General features: G+C 37.0%; 1 protein-coding gene and 1 pseudogene across 7 annotated transcripts in view; both read right to left on the reverse strand.

Moving 5' to 3' along the window:
* Positions 1–13,397, reverse strand: part of Dmxl1 (Dmx like 1) — a 163,450-nt gene extending 150,053 nt beyond the window's left edge. For 3 of the 7 annotated variants that reach the window (XM_040273548.2, XM_040273549.2, XM_040273547.2), the window contains exon 1: positions 12,796–13,391. In XM_040273548.2, coding sequence (XP_040129482.1) covers positions 12,796–12,882 — 87 coding nt within the window. In that variant the 5' untranslated portion in view covers positions 12,883–13,391. Of the gene's footprint in view, positions 1–12,795 lie in introns of all 7 variants that reach the window. The other 4 variants (XR_005728517.2, XM_078048599.1, XM_005338537.5 and 1 more) reach the window with 2 other exon arrangements.
* Positions 551–5,807, reverse strand: LOC144366032 (protein zyg-11 homolog A pseudogene; annotated as a pseudogene).
* Positions 13,398–18,556: the final 5,159 nt, after the last annotated feature.

The following is an 18,556-nucleotide window of genomic DNA, read 5'->3' on the forward strand; positions in this document are numbered from 1 at the left end:
CATCTACATTCTTAGTGATCTTTGTTTTATTATTGCTAGAAGTTCCTTAACTTCCATGAAGAGCTCTTCTTGAAGTTGTGCAATTTGCTCAGGTGACAGCTGCAGTACTGGAATCCAGGTGATGAGCACTGCCACTGTTTATGTAACCAACTTGGCAGTATCAACCCTGTCAAATAGAATATCCACAAGAATTCTTAAACTGGTTAAGAAAAGAAGACACTACTTCTATAACTGTTGGTAATAGGAAAAACTTTTCAGAGTCTTAAAAAGTAAACAGGTAAACAGGCATTGATCAGAGCCAGGCCCTAACGTGTTGAGAGCACAACCACTGGCTGTGAACTGCACTGGCAAATCCCTAATGAGTCCTTATTCCTATAGTAACAAACTTTGAAATGGCAGGCATGATTATATGCATTAAAAACACCTCTATGAAGAACCTATAAAGAAGGCTGGGATTGTGGCTCAGCGGTAGAGCGCTCGCCCAGAACGGGTGGGACCACATAAAAATAAAGGCATTGTGTTGTGTTCATCTACATCTAAAAAATAAATATTAAAAAAAGAACCTATAAAGAGACTCCTTCATAAAACATGACCTGTTCCTATATCAGCTCAGTGCTTCAGAAACCTAACTCATATTGGCTTCTCCAAAAATCTTCAAGTCATGTAGTAAAGAAGTCAGAATAAACAATATCTGTAGCTAAGAGTCCCACAAATTGTATTATGGACTACTGTGGTATAAACAACTCTACAGCTCCATCAGTGATGAAATTGCCCCCAGAAATATCCAGGGAAATATTTGGCAGGATATCCTTCTTCTGTATCAAATAAAAAGCTAGCTCTGATTTGAGTTGCCTTCGATCAAAAATATCAAGGTGAAGCAGACATTTAAGTTCTCTGATCACTGCAAGGATTTGTGGTTTGCTCGTTGTTAGGCATTTCAGGTAATGCGCTGTGAGAGACTTGAGTCTATCTTTACAGGTAAGAAATGCAGATATGCTCATGACCAGAATATTAGCGATATCAAAGTTTTCCAGGTTTGGTGACTAAGAAACATTCATTGTGAAAGTAAACACTGAAATCACCTAAAATGTGAAGACCAGTAAGATGACCAAAGGACAATAGTCTTGAATCTTAAGAAATGCTTATTAAATCTAACAGGAGACACTGGAGGTTTTGCTAGATCCAGCTACTGCTGCAAAGTCTACTTACAATGTTTGGGACTGGAAGGTCAGAGTGCACTGCAGTGATGTCTACCTTAATGAATATGATGGCAGAAGACTTTTATGAAAGTAAATGAAGAGATTTTAGCTTTGGGGATATTAACCATCTCCGGGTTCATTTGCCTTGGAAAACACTTAGTATTCTATCAATCAGCTTCTTTTTACCACACACCAGCCTGAGCATCCTTTTGGGCTTTGGGAAGGAAGAAAGTCCAGGGTGACAGGACCACATGCCAGAACCATGGTGATCCCTGCCCATGGGGCACTAAGAAGAGAAGAGGCTACAAGCAGGGGCTGGGATCCTGTGAGACCTATCAGTCCACAGCAGGCGACTGCTGGACAGCATCAACTAAGGCAATTTTAAATTAGCAAACAATTTATTTGACATGAAATAGATAAGGCAAAATGAATATCCACTTTGTTATACTGATAAATACATAAACTCCAGGTCACTCAATGCCTTCAACTGTGGAAATAAGATAGTACAGATAGAGGATCCTCTGTAATTATATAGAAGCCACAAAACAAGTTAAAAACAGCTGACAGTATTATGAGAGTAATTAACTTGTTCTCTCCAGTTTTGTTTTGTTATCAACAACTAACAAAATCTTAGAAGATTCCTTAAGTAGTTATTTTATTCTTGGCAGTTCATCTCTACAAAAACCTGGCATGTTACAGACACAACCACTGTCATTCATTATCACAAACAAGTAGATATTTATAGCAGACTATACACATGTTGGGTAAACTTTCATTAATTCATTAAATAAACAGGCTGAAACCAATTACACAAAAACGTTTTTAATTTGTGTGTGGGGGGGGGGGGTAATTGGGACTGAACCCAGGAGCATCTGTCTCTGAGCTATATACCCAGCACTTTTTAAACTTTTTCTTATTTGTTCTTTTAGATATACATGACAGTACAGTGTATTGTGACATATTATACATACATAGAGTATAACTTATTCTAATTAGGATCTCATTCTTGTGGTTGTACATGATGTGGAGTTTCACTGGCTTGTATTCATATATGAACATACCAAAGTTACATCCCATAGTCTGATTCATTCTTCTATCTTTCCTATTCCCATCCTCTCTTCCTTATCTTCATTCCCCTTTTTCTAAACCCTAACCCTACCCCAACCCCTTGTGTTGGGTTTGTGTATGTGTGTTAGCATCCACATATCAGAGAAAACATTTGGCCTTTGTTTTGAGGGGACTGGCTTATTTTACTTAGCATGATAGTCTTCAGTTCTATCCATTTACCAGCAAATGCCATAATTTCATTCTTCTTTATGGCTCCAAAATATTCCATTGTACATATATACCAAATTTTCTTTATCCATTTATCTGATGAAGAACACCTAGGCTGATTCCATAGCTTAGCTATAGAGAATTTAACTGCTACAAATATTGTTGTGGCTGTATCACTGTAATATGATAATTTTAAGGCCTTTAGGTATATACTGAGGAGTGGGATAACTGGGTCAAATGGTAGTCCTTTTTATATTTTATTTTAAGACAGGGTATCACTAAGTTGCTAAGGTTGACCTCAATCTTGCAATCCTCCTGTCTCAGCCTACTGAATAACTGGGATTAGAAGCATGCACCACCATATCCAGATTAATTACACAAAATTTTAATAAGTAATACAAAATGAAATGCAGTTAAAAAATAGTCTGTCAATCTGTGAGATGAATAGAGATCCTACAACTTGGAAGCAAATTTTTACCCCTCACACATCAGAGCACTAAGTCTCTAGGGTATATAAAGAACACAAAAAGCTAAGCACCAAAAAAACAAATAACCCAATCAATAAATGGTCCAAGGAACTCAACAGACACTTCTCAGAAGTGTCAATCAACAAATATATGAAAAAATGTTCATCATCACTAGCAATTAGAGAAAAGCAAGTCAAAACTACTATAAGATATCATTTCACTCCAGTCAGAATGGCAGCTATTATGAAGAAAAACAACAATAAGTGTTGGTGAGGATGTCGGGAAAAAGGTACACTCATACATTGCTGGTGGGACTGCAAATTGGTTCAGCCAATATGGAAAGCAGTATGGAGATTCCTTGGAAAACTGGAAAAGGAACCACCATTTGATCCAGCTATCCCTTTCCTAGGTCTATACTCAAAGGACTTAAAAACAGCATAGTATAGGAACACAATCACATTAATGTTTATAGCAGCACAATTCACAACAGCTAAACTGTGGAACCAACCTGAATGTCCTTCAGTAGATGAATGGATAAAAAAAAAAATATATGGCAAATATACACAATGGAATATTACTCAGCAATAAAAAGGAATAAAATCATGGCATTTTCAGGTAAATGGATGGCACTGGAGAAGATAATGCTAAGTGAAGTTAGCCAATCCTCAAAAAACAAATGCCTAATGTTTTCTCTGATATTAGGAGGCTGATTCCTAATGGGGTAGGGAGGGGGAACATGGGAAGAATGGACAAACTCTAGATAGGGCTGTGTGGGAGGGGAAGTGAGGGGGCAGAGGGTTTGCAAGGATGGTGGAATGTGATGGACATCACTATCCAAAGTACATGTATGATTAAGATACAAATTGGTATAAACATACTTTATATCAGAAATATGAAAATTTGTGCTGTATATGTGTGAGCCAGCCTCAGCAACAGCAAAATGCTAAGCAACTCAGTGAGACCTGGTCTCTAATAAAATACAAAATTGGGCTGGGGATGTGGCTCAGTGGTTGAGTGACCCTGAGTTCACAAAAACAACAACAAAACAAAACAAGCAAAAAACTAACAAACAACAACAAAAAAACCCCACAATGTTACACTTCATAGCTAGGAGGATAATTTTGTTTTGTTTTGCTTTTTGTTTTAAAGAGAAAATAGTCAAGCACAGGGGTACATGCCTGTAATTCCAGCAACTCAGGAAGCTGAGGCAGGAGAATCACAAATTTGAGACCAGCCTCATCAAGTTAGTGAGATCCTGTCTCAAAATAAAAATAAAAGGACTGAGGATGTAGCTCAGTGGTCAAGTGCCCCTGGGTTCAATCCCCAGTACACTCAAAAAGGAAAACAACAAGGGTTGGTGAGGATGTAGAATAATTGAAACCCTCCTACATTGCTGATGGGAATGTAAGATGATGGAATGTAAACTGATGAAAACTGTGAAACAATTTGGCAGTTCCCCAAAATTTAAACACAGTTGCCATATGCATAGCTGTTTCACACCTAGGTATATAGCCAAGAGAATTAAAAATATGTGTCCACATAAAAACTTGAACAGAAATGCTCATAACAGCATTATTCATCATAAACATGGAGGGGAAACAACTCAAATGTCCATCAACTGATGAGCAAATAAAATATACAATGGAATATTATTCATCCATAAAAAAGAATGAAATACTGATACATGCTACAATACAGATCTTAAAAACATTATGCAGGGCTGGGGTTATAGCTCAGTGGTAGAGCACATGTCTCGCATGCATGAGGCACTAGGTTCGACTCAACACCACATAAAAATAAAGAAAGAAAGAAATTGTGTCCATCTACAACTAAAATTTTTTTTATATATGCAAAGTGAACAGAGTCAAATATAAAAGACCACCTATTATATGATTTATTTTATATGAAATATCCTGAATAGTGAAATTCTAGAGACACTAAGATGACAGAGGTAAATAAGAAATATATGCAAGATTAATGGTTGTAAGTAGGACTGGGGTGAATAAACACTAACTATTAGTAAATGGGGATTTCTTTTGGATGAGAAAAATGTTCTGGAATTAGGTTGTGCTAACTAATGTGTAACTCTGTGAATATATTAAAACCACTGAAATATAAACTTTAAAAGGGTGAACTTTATAGTACATGTACATCTCAACAAAGTTGTTCTAAAAATACATACTGTAATGCTACATCAAAAAATTTCCTCTGGGAAATAAATCTTTATGACAGTCAGCAATCCAGGCAATTCAATAGTTAGCTCCGGAGGGCAAGAATCCAGCTTATTTGTGATTCTTTCCCACACTGTATACAATAGGATTTTAAATGCAATAAAAACTCAATATTTCCAAATGAACACTTTCTTTAAATCCTTCATAATTTATGCTTTTGAAAACCTCTACACACAGACTCAATTTGTCCAGTTAGTTAAAAGGAAAAGGTAAGCAAGAGGAACTGTGGATAAAATTGTAAGGTCTACCTTGGTCCTCAACTCTGCAGATCTTTCTTATCCACACTTTATGTGTGGTCAATACTGATAGGTTCTTATTCCTTCTATAAAAGCAAATTTGGGGCTGAGAATATACAGCTTAGTGGTAGAGTACTTGCCTACCATGCACAAGGTCCTGGGTTGCATCTCTAACACCATCCAGAAGCCAATTGATCACAGAGACCTAAGTGTGAAGATGTTTGGATAAAGTATTACCTTAACCATGACAGGTGTGTTGGCACATGCCTGTAATCCCAACAGCTCAGGAGGCTGTGGCAGGAGGATCCTAAGTTCAAAGCCAGCCTCAACAATTTAGCATGGCCTTAAACAACTTGGGCGAGACCCTGTCTCGAAATAAAAAACATAAAAAGGGCTGAGGATGTGGCTCAGTGATTAAGCACTCTTAGCTTCAATCCCTGGTATCCCCCCCCAAAAAAAAGTATTACAACTAGCTTTTTTCCTTTAACATATTATGTTTCAATTTTTAAAAAGTTCTGACTCAAAATTTTGACTACCAATAAACAATGACTCCTAAAGAAATGGCATCAATAAATGTTAACTGAATTGAAATAATGAATAAAGGAAGAGTGCTATTTTTGTGGAAAGTCGAACGGAAGCTAAAAATCCCATGTCCCTACCCTAATACCTTTAAGTCGCCAAAATTTTACATTTTGAAGATTCTAAACTGGGAATGTGGGGAAGGCAAGGCAGCCCAAAAGAAGGTGTGTAGGCCTTGACTAAGGTGAACTTAACCTATGGAGCAGCTCTTTTGACTCCAGCACAGATTCTTTTTTCCAATTGTCCCCACAGTATGTACAAGGCTCTATCTGACAGCTGTTTGAAATGCAATAACAAAATAAAAAGATGTCATTGCCACCAGAGACAATGCAGTCTAAGTAGATGACAAGTAAACAAGGAATTACAGGACAGGCTTTGAATATGGTATAACTAAGCCAGAGAAACATAATGCTCAACATGCTCAATATGACAAATGACAAAGAGAAAGCAATATATGGAGAAAACCTATTGATTCAAGTTAGCATGAAGGTGATTGCTGGTGACAAATGGGACAAGCACTGCCAGAATTTAGGGAGTTAAGACACAAGTGGAAAGTTGCAACAAGTATAGACAATTCAAGGATTATAGCTAAGAAGTCAGAGACAACTTGTCAAGAGTTTTCTGGTTGATTATTTTTTTTAAGATGAGAATTTTAAACATGTTTTAGAACTTCTAGGAGAGTATATACACTGTAACGAAGGGACTAAAGTCCTAGAGCCACACTGAAACGATAGGATCCAGAACAAAGAAAAAGGAATTAAGCCTGGACATGCAGAAAACAACCCTTTAATTGTACCAGGAGGAGAGAAGGAATGGATACTAATAAAAGTGGATTTTTCAGCTTAAAACTGAAAATGAGTTAGGATCTGACAGATTCCAGATAGTAAGCTTATATAAATAAGAGAATGTTGGGGTGGGAGGTTTCAGAAGATGACACTAAAGTTAAAACAGGTGGGAGGATTCCTGTGATGCTTTGAAGTCCCATCTGAAGTTGGCAAACATGACTTTATTTTCCACACAATTTTATTATATGGTCTAGGAGTGCTCATGAATCAGGGAAGTGAAGTTGGGGCTGTGGCTCAGTGACAGTGCTTGCCTACCACATGTGAGGCACTGGGGTCAATCCTCAGCACTACTTAAAAATAAATAAATAAAGTTATTTTAAAAATCCATGAAAGGGTTAGGGTTGTAGCTCAGCTTGCCTAGCACATGTGACGCACTGGGGTCAATCCTCAGCACTACTTAAAAATAAATAAATAAAATTATTTAAAAAATCGATGAAAGGGTTGGGGTTGTAGCTCAAGTGGTAGAGCACTTGCGGGGGGGTGGGGGGGAGATGGGGGGGGTGTTCCATCCTCAGTACCACATAAAAATAAATAAAGATACTGTATCTATGTACAAGTATAAAAAAAGTGATGAAAAATATTTTATAAAAAAGAATCAGGGATGTAAGAATGAACACAGAAGTGATCAAGTTTTTGTGATTTGATCAGACTCAACGCAAAGAGTCAAGAAAAGTTAAAGAATATTGCATCAAAGATTGATGCTAAATTAACTCATGCCAAATTATCTAAATTACAAAATCTAAATATGTAATACTAACTATACTAACAAAAATTAAAAAGGGCAAGATTCGAGGTCAGATTTCCCTATAGCTATTTTCATTTTGGAACCCAGATATGATATGAATTGATGTGATCTAAATACCTTACAAATCTACAGTAAAAAGAAAAGAATCAACTACTATAAAAAGAATTCAATGGCTGGGAGAATAACTTCGTAGTAGCTCTTGAATGAGTCCCTGAGTTCCATCCCCAGCGACATGAAAAATAAATAAATAAATAAACAAATAAACAAAAAAGGATACATGGCACTGTCTTATCAAACAAAAAGGTAATATGCCTATATTACAATTGGTACACAAACTGCTTCTATCAAAACACCTATAATCAGAACGTTCTTTTAATAACCAATGGAAAATCCTTGTACTAGGCACACATGACATTAGGTTTGCTAACTTGATGCATAGGAAAACCTGGGGCAAATGTATTCTATCAAGCATATAATCAAACATGATTTTTAGCTTTAAATTTTGACAGGGAATCTTCTCAAATATTCTAAATTTCAAAAAATATTCAAGACTGTAAGAGCCAATATTCTACTTTGGAAACCCTAGATTTCTGTAAGATACTTGGATTTTCTTTTCACTGACCTTTTGTTTTAATCAATCATATCAGGTGAAGATCCTGAAGAATTTATTGTTAGTATATGTCCTAGTTAAATGACTAGGACATAGTTTGGTATGTTGTAATCAATGTTTATTATTGTTTTAAAATACTGAGAATTAGTACTAGTATTAAAGGTACTTTAATTTTATAATGTTTTATAAAGAAAGCCAAACTTTTTAAAAAGTAAGTCTGTATTGCCCTTATAATCACTACAAACATATTTATTTCTCCAGATATGAACAACAGCAAACTTTCACCTTCTGCATTCTCCCCACTCACAAAAACTCATGTGGCTCCTTCCAAAAAATAAAATAAAAATTGTTTCCCATCCTCCCAATGTAGCAATTATGCCCAATCAGGCGTCCCTACAGTGAACAAAACAGAGTTAAACTAAAGCCTGCTTCCTGTCACAGAGAGTTGAAAAAGGAGAATGCTGTTTCAGTCCCCATTTATCTACCAGCATCACATAGCTGCAAGTCTTGTGATTTCTAATCTGGGTCCCCTTAGCTAGGAACACTGAGTTGCCTAAAATTAAATGAAACCTTTCCCTCCTATAGCTAAGGTGTTAAAATTCCAAATCAGAAAAATGAAGTCCTAAATATTAGCACAATTTTTTCTGTCTCTTGGTAATTAACTCCCTTTCCATTTCATTCAAAACAGTTTCAACACGAAGTATGTACAAAAATATGAGGTTCTCATTAACAGTGCCTCTCTTATTGCCTTTTATAAGCAATATTTTTTCCTAAAAACCAAAAATTGTCAACAGATCAAGATCAGATAGCTCACATATTTTCGCTAAAAAACTGGAAGTAAATTAACAAGGAAATAGGGTAAAAGAAGCATTCCAATAACCAAGGAAAAAAGAATTTTGATTTAGTGTACTGAAGACTTCCCTAATTGCTTACTTGTGTTGATAATAAAATGCATAACAATTGGCTTTGAAAAATGTAAACAAACTTTAGGGGCTAGGGATGTGGCTCAAGTGGTAGCGTGGTCACCTAGCATGCGTGAGGCACTGGGTTCGATTCTCAGCACCACATAAAGAATGAATGAATGAATGAATAAATAAATAAATAAATAAATACTTTAACAGAAATATTTTATTTAGGTTCAAATCTAAATTATAAAGCTATTTTAAAACAGTAATTATTAATCATATTGCAGAAAGGCTTCTTTATCCATATAATCAATCAACCACTATTTATCAAGCACTTTCTAGTGTGAGGCATTATAATGACTATAACTCTAATTTCATAAACGTTGACATTTTAAAGAGTCTTACATATTCTAAGCCATGAACTTAGAGCTGTGCACTTTTTCATGTAACAATGTGTAAGTACTATTGCAGTCACATTGTACCAGAGAGAAAAAAAGAAATTTAAAAGATTGCAAAAGAACTTGCTCATAGATAACTATAAGGAACCATGCTAGAAATTAAAGCCATGTAATGACTCAACTATAAGGCATCACCACTCCCTCAATCATTATTCTAGGTACTTGCCAGGAAGCCACAGCAGACACACAAATAAATACACAAGGCAAGACTAGTTAATGATATAATAAAAGTACAAATAAAGTGTGATACATGGTCACTGCCCACTAGAACCCTTCTAACTAAGGGCAAAATCAAAATAGTTTGATGTCTGTTTAAGTATTTTTAAAAAATCTAATATTAAGTACACTAACCTCTATTAATAATTGCATGTTTTAAAATCTAGAAAACATGGTAAGTGGTGTTCAATTTCATTTCAATTTAAAACCTTTCACATTTTATTGAGAAAACAGGATCTCACTTCTAGAATCTTCCAAAGCTAAAACAGGTGAGTTATTTGGAAATACGCAAAGTGAGGAATTACAAACCCAGGAATGTCTTACGGCATAAAGCACCAGAAGGGATAAAAGAATTTTCTAGGGGGTACTGCAAGAAGATTTCATATCCCTACCCCAAGTAAAACTGTAATTGCGACCAATTCTTAGTCTTCACATGTCATCTACCATTAATTTTTGCTATCTGCAAAGAAAGAAAGAACAATCAACTGATCTGGGCTAGGGGTGTACCTTAGCGGAAGAGTGCTTACCCAGCATGATTCAAGCCCTCCCTGGTTTGATCCCTACCACCAAAAATAATAATAATAATGATGATAATAATTAAGATGTTAAAAACAATACTCAAGGAGTAAACCATAGATTCTGTATTTTAACATGAGAAACAGAAAAAAGGGCAATTTAAAGAGAGATCAATTTGAGATGAGTGTGAGTATTCAGGAAATTAAGAGCAAGAACCCCAGCTTCTAACGAACCATGGATATAATGTTAGAGAGTCAGGGATTGACTGGCTGCAATAGAGAAAACATGACTGATAATCCTTCAAGTACCCACCCAAATTAAAGATAGCTGGAATTTCTTTATATTAAATAAACACACCACACACACACACACACACACACACACACACACACACACACACACAAATTATTTATTGAGCCAGGCCCAATGGCTCACACCTATAATCCCAGTTACTCATGATGCTGAGGTAGAAGGATTATTAAGTTTGAGGCCAACCTCAGCAATTTGGTCAAACTCTGTTTCAACCATAAAAAAATAAAAGGGGCTAGGGAGGTAGCTCAGTGGTAGAGCGCTCTGGATTCAATCTCCAGTACAGCAACAACACAAAAACAAAAAATAAAACTTATTTACTCTTTTGTTTCCAGAAATCTGGGAGAAATCTGCAGTAAGCTTGCAGGAGGATGATTAAAGCCTACTTTAGGGAAATAGATTTTTAAAAACAGAACTGAGGAACAAGCCACATGATGGTGTATGATGACCATATAATTCTTGGCACATTAACTGACTTCTCCTAAAAAATAACAGAGAGGCAATTCACCAAGGTTTTAAAGATTGCGTCCTTAAATATTTATTGTATATGTAATCTGAAAGTACTTACATAGATTCTGATTGCCTTCTTTAAAAATTTCTTAAAACTTACATTGGGGCTGGAGTTGTGGCTCAGTGGTAGAGCACTTGCCTGGCATGTGTGAGGCACTGGGCTAGATTCTCAGCACCACATATAAATAAATAAATAAACAAACAAACAAATAAATAAATAATCCATAGACAATTAAAATATATGTATACATATAAAATTTTTTAAAAAATCTTACATTGGACAAAGTGCTCATATAACTCCAGGAGATGATACAAATTGCAACATTACTATCCTATAATCCCCCACTAGGAAAACCCCTAAGGATGAGGCTTATTTCCTTCCTTTAAGTAACAAGAATAGAGAGCAATGCCCAGTTATAAGGAGAACACAGTTGCTCAGACCCTAAGAGTTCATTCTTTCCCTGAATATTCTGCCTAGGTAAACATTTAGAATTAGAATTTCAACAATTACTACTGTCAAGTGCAAACTAAGGTGTGCAGGAGTCACTCTACAGGGAAGGAATAGTCTTTATTTGAAAGCAAAATGCTAGGTTAGCATAACTCTAAAAGTAGAACTTACGCATTAAATGCCTAAGCCATATTAAATGTTGGGTATTTATTCTAACAAAGGACACAGAAAAAGTCAAAGTTAGACAGTAAGATTAGAAATTTAAGCCTCCTAAACCTGGGGCATTTGTTAAGCTATTTACTTTGTTTCACTTATATAAAATGTTACTTTTAATCACAACTAAGAGATAATCTACATAAGTTGTAGCAAAAGTCATCATCATTACAAATATATTTAGACAAAAGGTATCACCTACAATACTGATTTACAGTTTGAAACTATAGCAAAAACCATACTTAAGGCAGAAAATGCCACTGTATTGATAAACAGCAAATGTGGGGCGGTCCTCCTTATAATACATGGGAAGACCAACAAAAATCAAGTTACTTTGAGTACCCCTTAACCTGGAATTACTACTCCATAGCAAAAAGAAGTTATACTGAAAAACAAGGTGCAACTTTCAGTAATTAATTCAAACAATCTTTAAAGTTTTCAAAGACGTGACTGTTATATGTGAAATTCAAAAAATGGTAGAAATGAGTTACTTTTAAAATACTTTTTCTTTCCAAAGTTGTTCCTTAGTGAATCTGAAGAAAAATAAATGAAAAGCAGCTTTCACTCAGTGCTGGGGTTGATAGCAAACAATTAGTAATTGTTTTAAGACACCCACTCATTTCAACTACAAAGATACTTTAACTTACAATAAAAACCGAGATCAATCTCAAATATTTCTACATTTGACAATTTAGGACTATGGAAAAGGAAAATAAAAAGCCCTCAACTCATTACTCAACAAAGATTTTTGGACAAATGACTCTGGCAACCACTGTGGTTCAAGGAAATAAGACTAAAAATATTTTAAATCCTAACACATTCTAACATGATTTCAGGCTCTACACGGTACCCCAAAGAACGAAATGGTTTTTGCCACCTTCGTTCTCAAAGGCCAGGTCCACCTGGGCCCCAAGTGAAGGGGACCCGGAGGGAGCGACCAGGCGCTCCTGGCCTCGGTCCTTGATCCCGGCCAGCCGGGCTGGCTCACGGGCGCGAACCAGTCTAGGGCGACGCGGGAGTCTCACTCACTCACCGTGAAGCGCTGATCGCCGACACTGCCCACGGAGAAGCAGTGGTCGCCAGGGTTCACAGCTCCGGTCAACACCTGGTGCAGGTTCATGTCGGCGCCTTAGTCGAGCAGTAGACGCCGCGTCCGGCTCATGCCCGGGGTCAGCGGCCGCTGCCCTCCTCCTTCCCTTAGGGGCGGCGGCCGCTCTTCCGCGGCGACGCAGACAGTGATAGGCGCCAAAAGCACGAGCCTCTCAGCTGGGGCCCGCGGCTCATCCCGTGCCCAGGCAGGCTAGGCCCGGAGGGGGCGGGTCGGCGAGCGGTGGAGCGCCGCGCTCCTCGGCGCACCTGTCACTGCGCGCGAAGGCCCAGGTGAAGCTCCGGGTCCACTCACCAGCCGCGACCAGGTGCCCACTCACCAGCTAGGAGGGCCGCGCTGTCCGCACAATTCCTCTGGGCCCAGGTCAGCCAGCCCTGACCGAGCCCAAGTGGCGCAGGCAGCACGCGCTCGCCTCCCAGCCTGACCTGTCCCCTGCCGGCTCCGGTGCCCTCCACCCTCACAGTCCCCGGCCGCTCACTACGCCTCTTCGGGTCCCTTTAGCTGAAATATCGCGAGATTTCCCTCAGCAGAAAAAAAAAAAATGGTGCATTGGAAAAAGACATTCCCCCAAGTAGATAGAAAAACGCCTCTTCTGGTCAGAAGCTGGCCAATCGTAGCTCAGTTCCACCTGGAGCTCCGCCCAATACAGAAAACAGGCCAGTCTTTTTGAGACTTGTGAAGAAGCTCACTGTCCGTTTAAGCTTTGAACGTAAATGAGCCTAGCTGCAGACTAATAAATCTAGGAAGAGGTGAGGCTTGTCAAGTTATGCTCTAGTTTAGGATTTAATTTAACTGTTGAGAAACAAAGTTTCAATGAGAGAAGTGCCTCCTAATGGAATTGCAGCGTCCTTGTCCTGTTAGGACTACAAATCCCAACATGCACCACTCTCCAGGCTACTCACGAGAATCCTTAAGTAAACGTGATCCTCCAAACATCTGATAGCAGTGTCGGGGTTACTCCTGGCGAGTGCGCCTTTCCAACTCGCGGAGCAGGAGAATTTGATAATTTTGAAAGGATTAAACATTTGACAAGTGCTAACGTGGTATTTTTAAATTTATAATTAACACGTGTTTTGAAATGGTATTGTTCTAATATTGCGCCAGCCCTGCTTTGAGCATTTGTTTTGGGAGAACCTAAGAATCCCAAAATGAAAAGTGTCATTTTATTTTTGCAGAAATTTAGTATTATTATTGACAAACATGAGATTATACGTCTTCCCCTCTATACTCTAAGCCTCGTAAAAGCACATTGTGTCCTGTTCTTCTCTGTACCTAAAACATTTAGCAGTGTCAGTTTCAATTTAAGTCCTCAGTAAACGTTACATAAATAGCTATAACTAGAAACACTTCATCTCACTAAAAAACTTCAAACTACTACTGGGGGCAGCGAAGAGCAGGGCACAGGCGGGTGCTAGTAATTTTATTTCCTTTTCCTAACGCTTTTGCGGTATATGTTTACTTGGTCTTCCAATTTAAAGTTATTTAAAAAAACAAGTTTAAGAGCCATCTCCCCCCTCTTTTTTTTTTTACACTTGAAAGATGAAAGTGATTCCATTGTTTTGGTGTATTCGTAAAGATGCAGGCCAAACAATTTGTACTATGTGGGGGGGGGGCAGGGGAGGGGTCCTGGGGATTGAACCCATGGGATTGTGCATGCAAAGCAAGCACTCTACCAGCTGAACTGTATCCTCTGTCCTGTCTCTTTTAAAATATATATTTTTTGTTATGGTCTAGCAAATTGTCCAATATGGCTTTGAATTTAGATCCTCCTGCCTCAGCCTCCCAATGGCCAGGATTACTGGTGTGCACCACCATTCCAGCCCTGAACTTGTTTTATAATTATAATTTCAAGTTTACTTAAAGTGGCTTTAAGTTAACTTTGAATTTATTTTATTTTTCTTTATTTAAAAAAAAAAACAAGGAGAGAGAGAATTTTAATTTTTTTTTTTTTTTTTTTTTTAGTTTTCAGTGGACACAACATCTTTGTTTGTATGTGGTGCTGAGGATCAAACCCAGGCAGCACACATGCCTGGTGAGCATGCTACCACTTAAGCCACATCCCCAGCCCTTATTTTATTTTTCATACTAGAAATTGAACCCAAGGCCTTGTACATACTAAGCATACAATCTACCATCAAGCTACACCTCCAGCTATACGTATATTTTAGACCCTAAATCAGGATTGATTTATATACTTGGGATAGACTACCTGATTTGAATGTTATACTTACCACTTACTTTGAAAGGTAACTTAATCTCTTTTTTTACTTTACTTTTCTATAATATGGAGATAATAGTAAACTTTCCTCATATTATTATAATAATTAAATAAGAAAAATGTTCTGAGCATAGGAAGCATTCGATAAATATTTCCACTTGTTGTGATTATTCCTAAATAAATCTAACCTTTTGACATATCTTTCTAAGGCTTTCCAGTGTCCAGTCTCAGTCCAAACCAAACTTCCCAATGATGTTTGAGGCTGCCACAAAAGTTCTGAGACTATCCAAATCTGAATCCAAAAACTATAGAACTAAGCTAATAAAAAGCAAAGGCATGGGCTAGGGTTGTTGGCTCAGTGGAAGAGCTCTTACCCAGCATGTGTGAGGCACTGGGTTCAATTCTCAGCACTGCATATAAATAAACGAATAAAATAAAGGTTCACCACATCTAAAAAATATTTCAAAAAGGAAAGGCATTCTTTTGATTATTATTCATCTGAAATACTCACACTACCCTATGTTAAACTAAATTTGGTCTGAGGATACTCTATTCCTTGATTCCATAATAAGGACCCGTAATCTAACTTAGCATTTAGACAAACTGGAAGTCTAATTGAAAAGCATATTATTATTATTATTATTATTATTATTATTATTATTATTCCTCCTTCTCTTCTTCCTCCTTCTTTTTTTTTTGTACCAGAGATTGAATCCAGTGGCACTTTACCACTGAGCCACATCCCTAGCCCATTTTTTTTAATTGTAGTTGGACACAATACCTTTATTTTACTTATTTATTTTTATGTGGTGCTAAGGATTGAACCCAGGTCTCGCAAGTGCAAGGCAATCGCTCTACCGCTGAGCCACAATCCCAGCCCCCTAGCCCATTTTTTTATTCTAATTTGTTATATATGACACCAGAATGCATTATAGTTCATGTTACATATATAGAGCATAATGTCTCATATTGCCAGTTGTATACAAAGAATATTCACACCATTTATGTCTTCATACATGTATTTAGGGTAAGATGTCCATCTCATTCTACCATCTTTTCTACCCCCATAACTCCTCTATTCCCCTCCCACCCCTTTGCCCTGTCTAGAGTTCTTCTAATTCTCCCTTGCTCCTCCTCTTAACCCCACTATGTACCAGCCTCCTTATATCAGAGAAAACATTCAGCATTTGTTTTTTTGGGGATTGACTAACTTCACTTAGCATTATATTCTCCAACTTCATCCATTTACCTGCAAAGGCCATGATTTTATTCTCTTTTATTGCTGAATAATATTCCATTGTGTATATATACCACATTTTCATTATTCATTCATCTACTGAAGAGCATCTATGCTGGTTCCATAGTTTAGTTATTGTGTGCAATAAACATTGATTTGGCTGTGTCCCTGTAGTATGCTGTTTTTAAGTCCTTTGGGTATAGACCAAGGAAAGGGATAGCTGGATCAAATGGTGGTTCCATTCCCAGTTATCCAAGGAATCTCCAAACTGCTTTCCATATTGGCTGTACCATTTTGCAGTCCTACCAGCCAAGTATGAGTGTGCTTTTCCCCCCACATCCTTGTCAACACTTATTGTTATTTGTATTCTTAATAGCCACCATTCTGACTGAAGTGAGATGAAAACTTAGAGTAGTTTTGATTGTATTTCTCTAATTACTAGAGATATTGAACATTTTTTCATATATTTGTTGATTGATTGTATATCACCTTCTGAGAAGTGTCTGTTCAGTTCCTTGGACCATTTATTGATTGAGTTATTTGGTTTTTTGGTGTTAGCCTTTTGAGTTCTTTATATACCTTAGAGATAAGAGCTCTATCTGATGTTCAAGTGGTAAAAATTTGCTTCCAAGCTGTATGTTCTCTATTCACCTCACTGAATATTTCTTTTGCTGAGAAGAAGCTATTGAGTTTGAATTTGCCCACTTCTTAATTCTTGATTTTAATTCTTACACTATTGGAGTCTTATTAAGGAAGTAAGGGCCTACTCCACTATGATGGAAGTTGGGCCTACTTTTTTTTTTCTATGAGATGCAGGGTCTCTGGTTTAATTCCTAGGTCCTTGATCCACTTTGAGTTGAGTTTTGTGCCTGGTGAGAAATAGGGGTTTCATTTCATTTTGTTGCATATGGATTTCCAGTTTCCCCAGAACCTTTTGTTGAAGAGGTTATCTTTTCTCCAATATAGCCTCTAAAATAAAAGCATTTGTCTAAAATAAGATAACTTTAATTTTATGAGTTAGTCTCTGTGTCCTCTATTCTGTTCTATTGGTCTACAAGTCTATTTTGGTGCCAATACAATGCTGTTTTGTTACTATTACTCTGTAGTATAGTTTAAGGTCTGGTATCATGATGCCACCTACTTCACTCTTCTTGCTAAGGATTGCTTTAACTATTCTGGGTCTTCTATTTTTCCAGATGAATTTAATGACTGATTTTTCTATTTCTATGAGAAAAGTCATTGGAATTTTGATTGGAATTGCATTAAATCTGCATAATGCCTTTGGTAGTATGGTCATTTTGACAATATTAATTCTGCTTATCCAAGAAAGGAGATCTCTCCAGCTGCTGAGGTCTTCTTCTTTTTCTAGGAATTTGAGATGTAATGTTAATCATTTATTTGTTCACTTTTTTTTCTTTTGTGGAATGAACTCCATGCAATATACTTTTCTATTAGAACTGCTTTCATAGTGTCCCAGAGATTCAGTTGTCTAAGTTATTGATTATATTATTGAATTCTATAGTTTGTTTGTTCAGCTTTTGTTGGGAAGATCTATCTAGTGATGAAAGAAGTGTGTTTAAGTCACCCACAATTATTTTGTTGTGGTCTATTTGACTCTTAAACGTCAGAAGAGTTTGTTTGATCAACGTAGATGCTCCATTGTTTCGGGCATATATATTTATAATTGTTAAGTTTTGCCTTCATCTATCCCAATAACTCTTAGATTTGGTCTTTTGATACTGTCCCATATTCTTGGATGTTCTGTTCATGTTTTCTAAGTATCTTCACTGTGTGATCAAGTTTATTTTCCAGACTGTATACTTTGTCTTCATTATCTGACTTTTTTTCTTCCAAGTGATCTAGTCTGTTGCTTATGCTTTCTATTGAGTTTTTTATTTGATACATTGTATCCTTCATTTCAAGGATTTCTGACTGTTTTTTTTCAGGATCTCTATCTCTCTTGAAGTAATCTTTCTCTACCTGTATTCGCTCTCTTATCTGATTAATTTTTGCTTGTATTTGCTCACTTAGGTCATTCTTTAATTCACAGATCATTTTAATTATGAACCTTCTTAACTCCTTCTCTGACATTTCATCAACTTTGCTGTTGCTGGGTTCTGTTATTATAATGTCTGGTTTGTTTGGGGCAGTTTCCTCCCTTGTTTTTTCATGTTGTCTATGTGTCTTCCTTTCTTGCAGTATGGATCTGAGATATTTCAGTTTCTTCCCTA

Source organism: Ictidomys tridecemlineatus, chromosome 1 (genome assembly GCF_052094955.1).
Source record: "Ictidomys tridecemlineatus isolate mIctTri1 chromosome 1, mIctTri1.hap1, whole genome shotgun sequence".
In the NCBI taxonomy this organism is placed as follows: Eukaryota; Metazoa; Chordata; class Mammalia; order Rodentia; family Sciuridae; genus Ictidomys; species Ictidomys tridecemlineatus.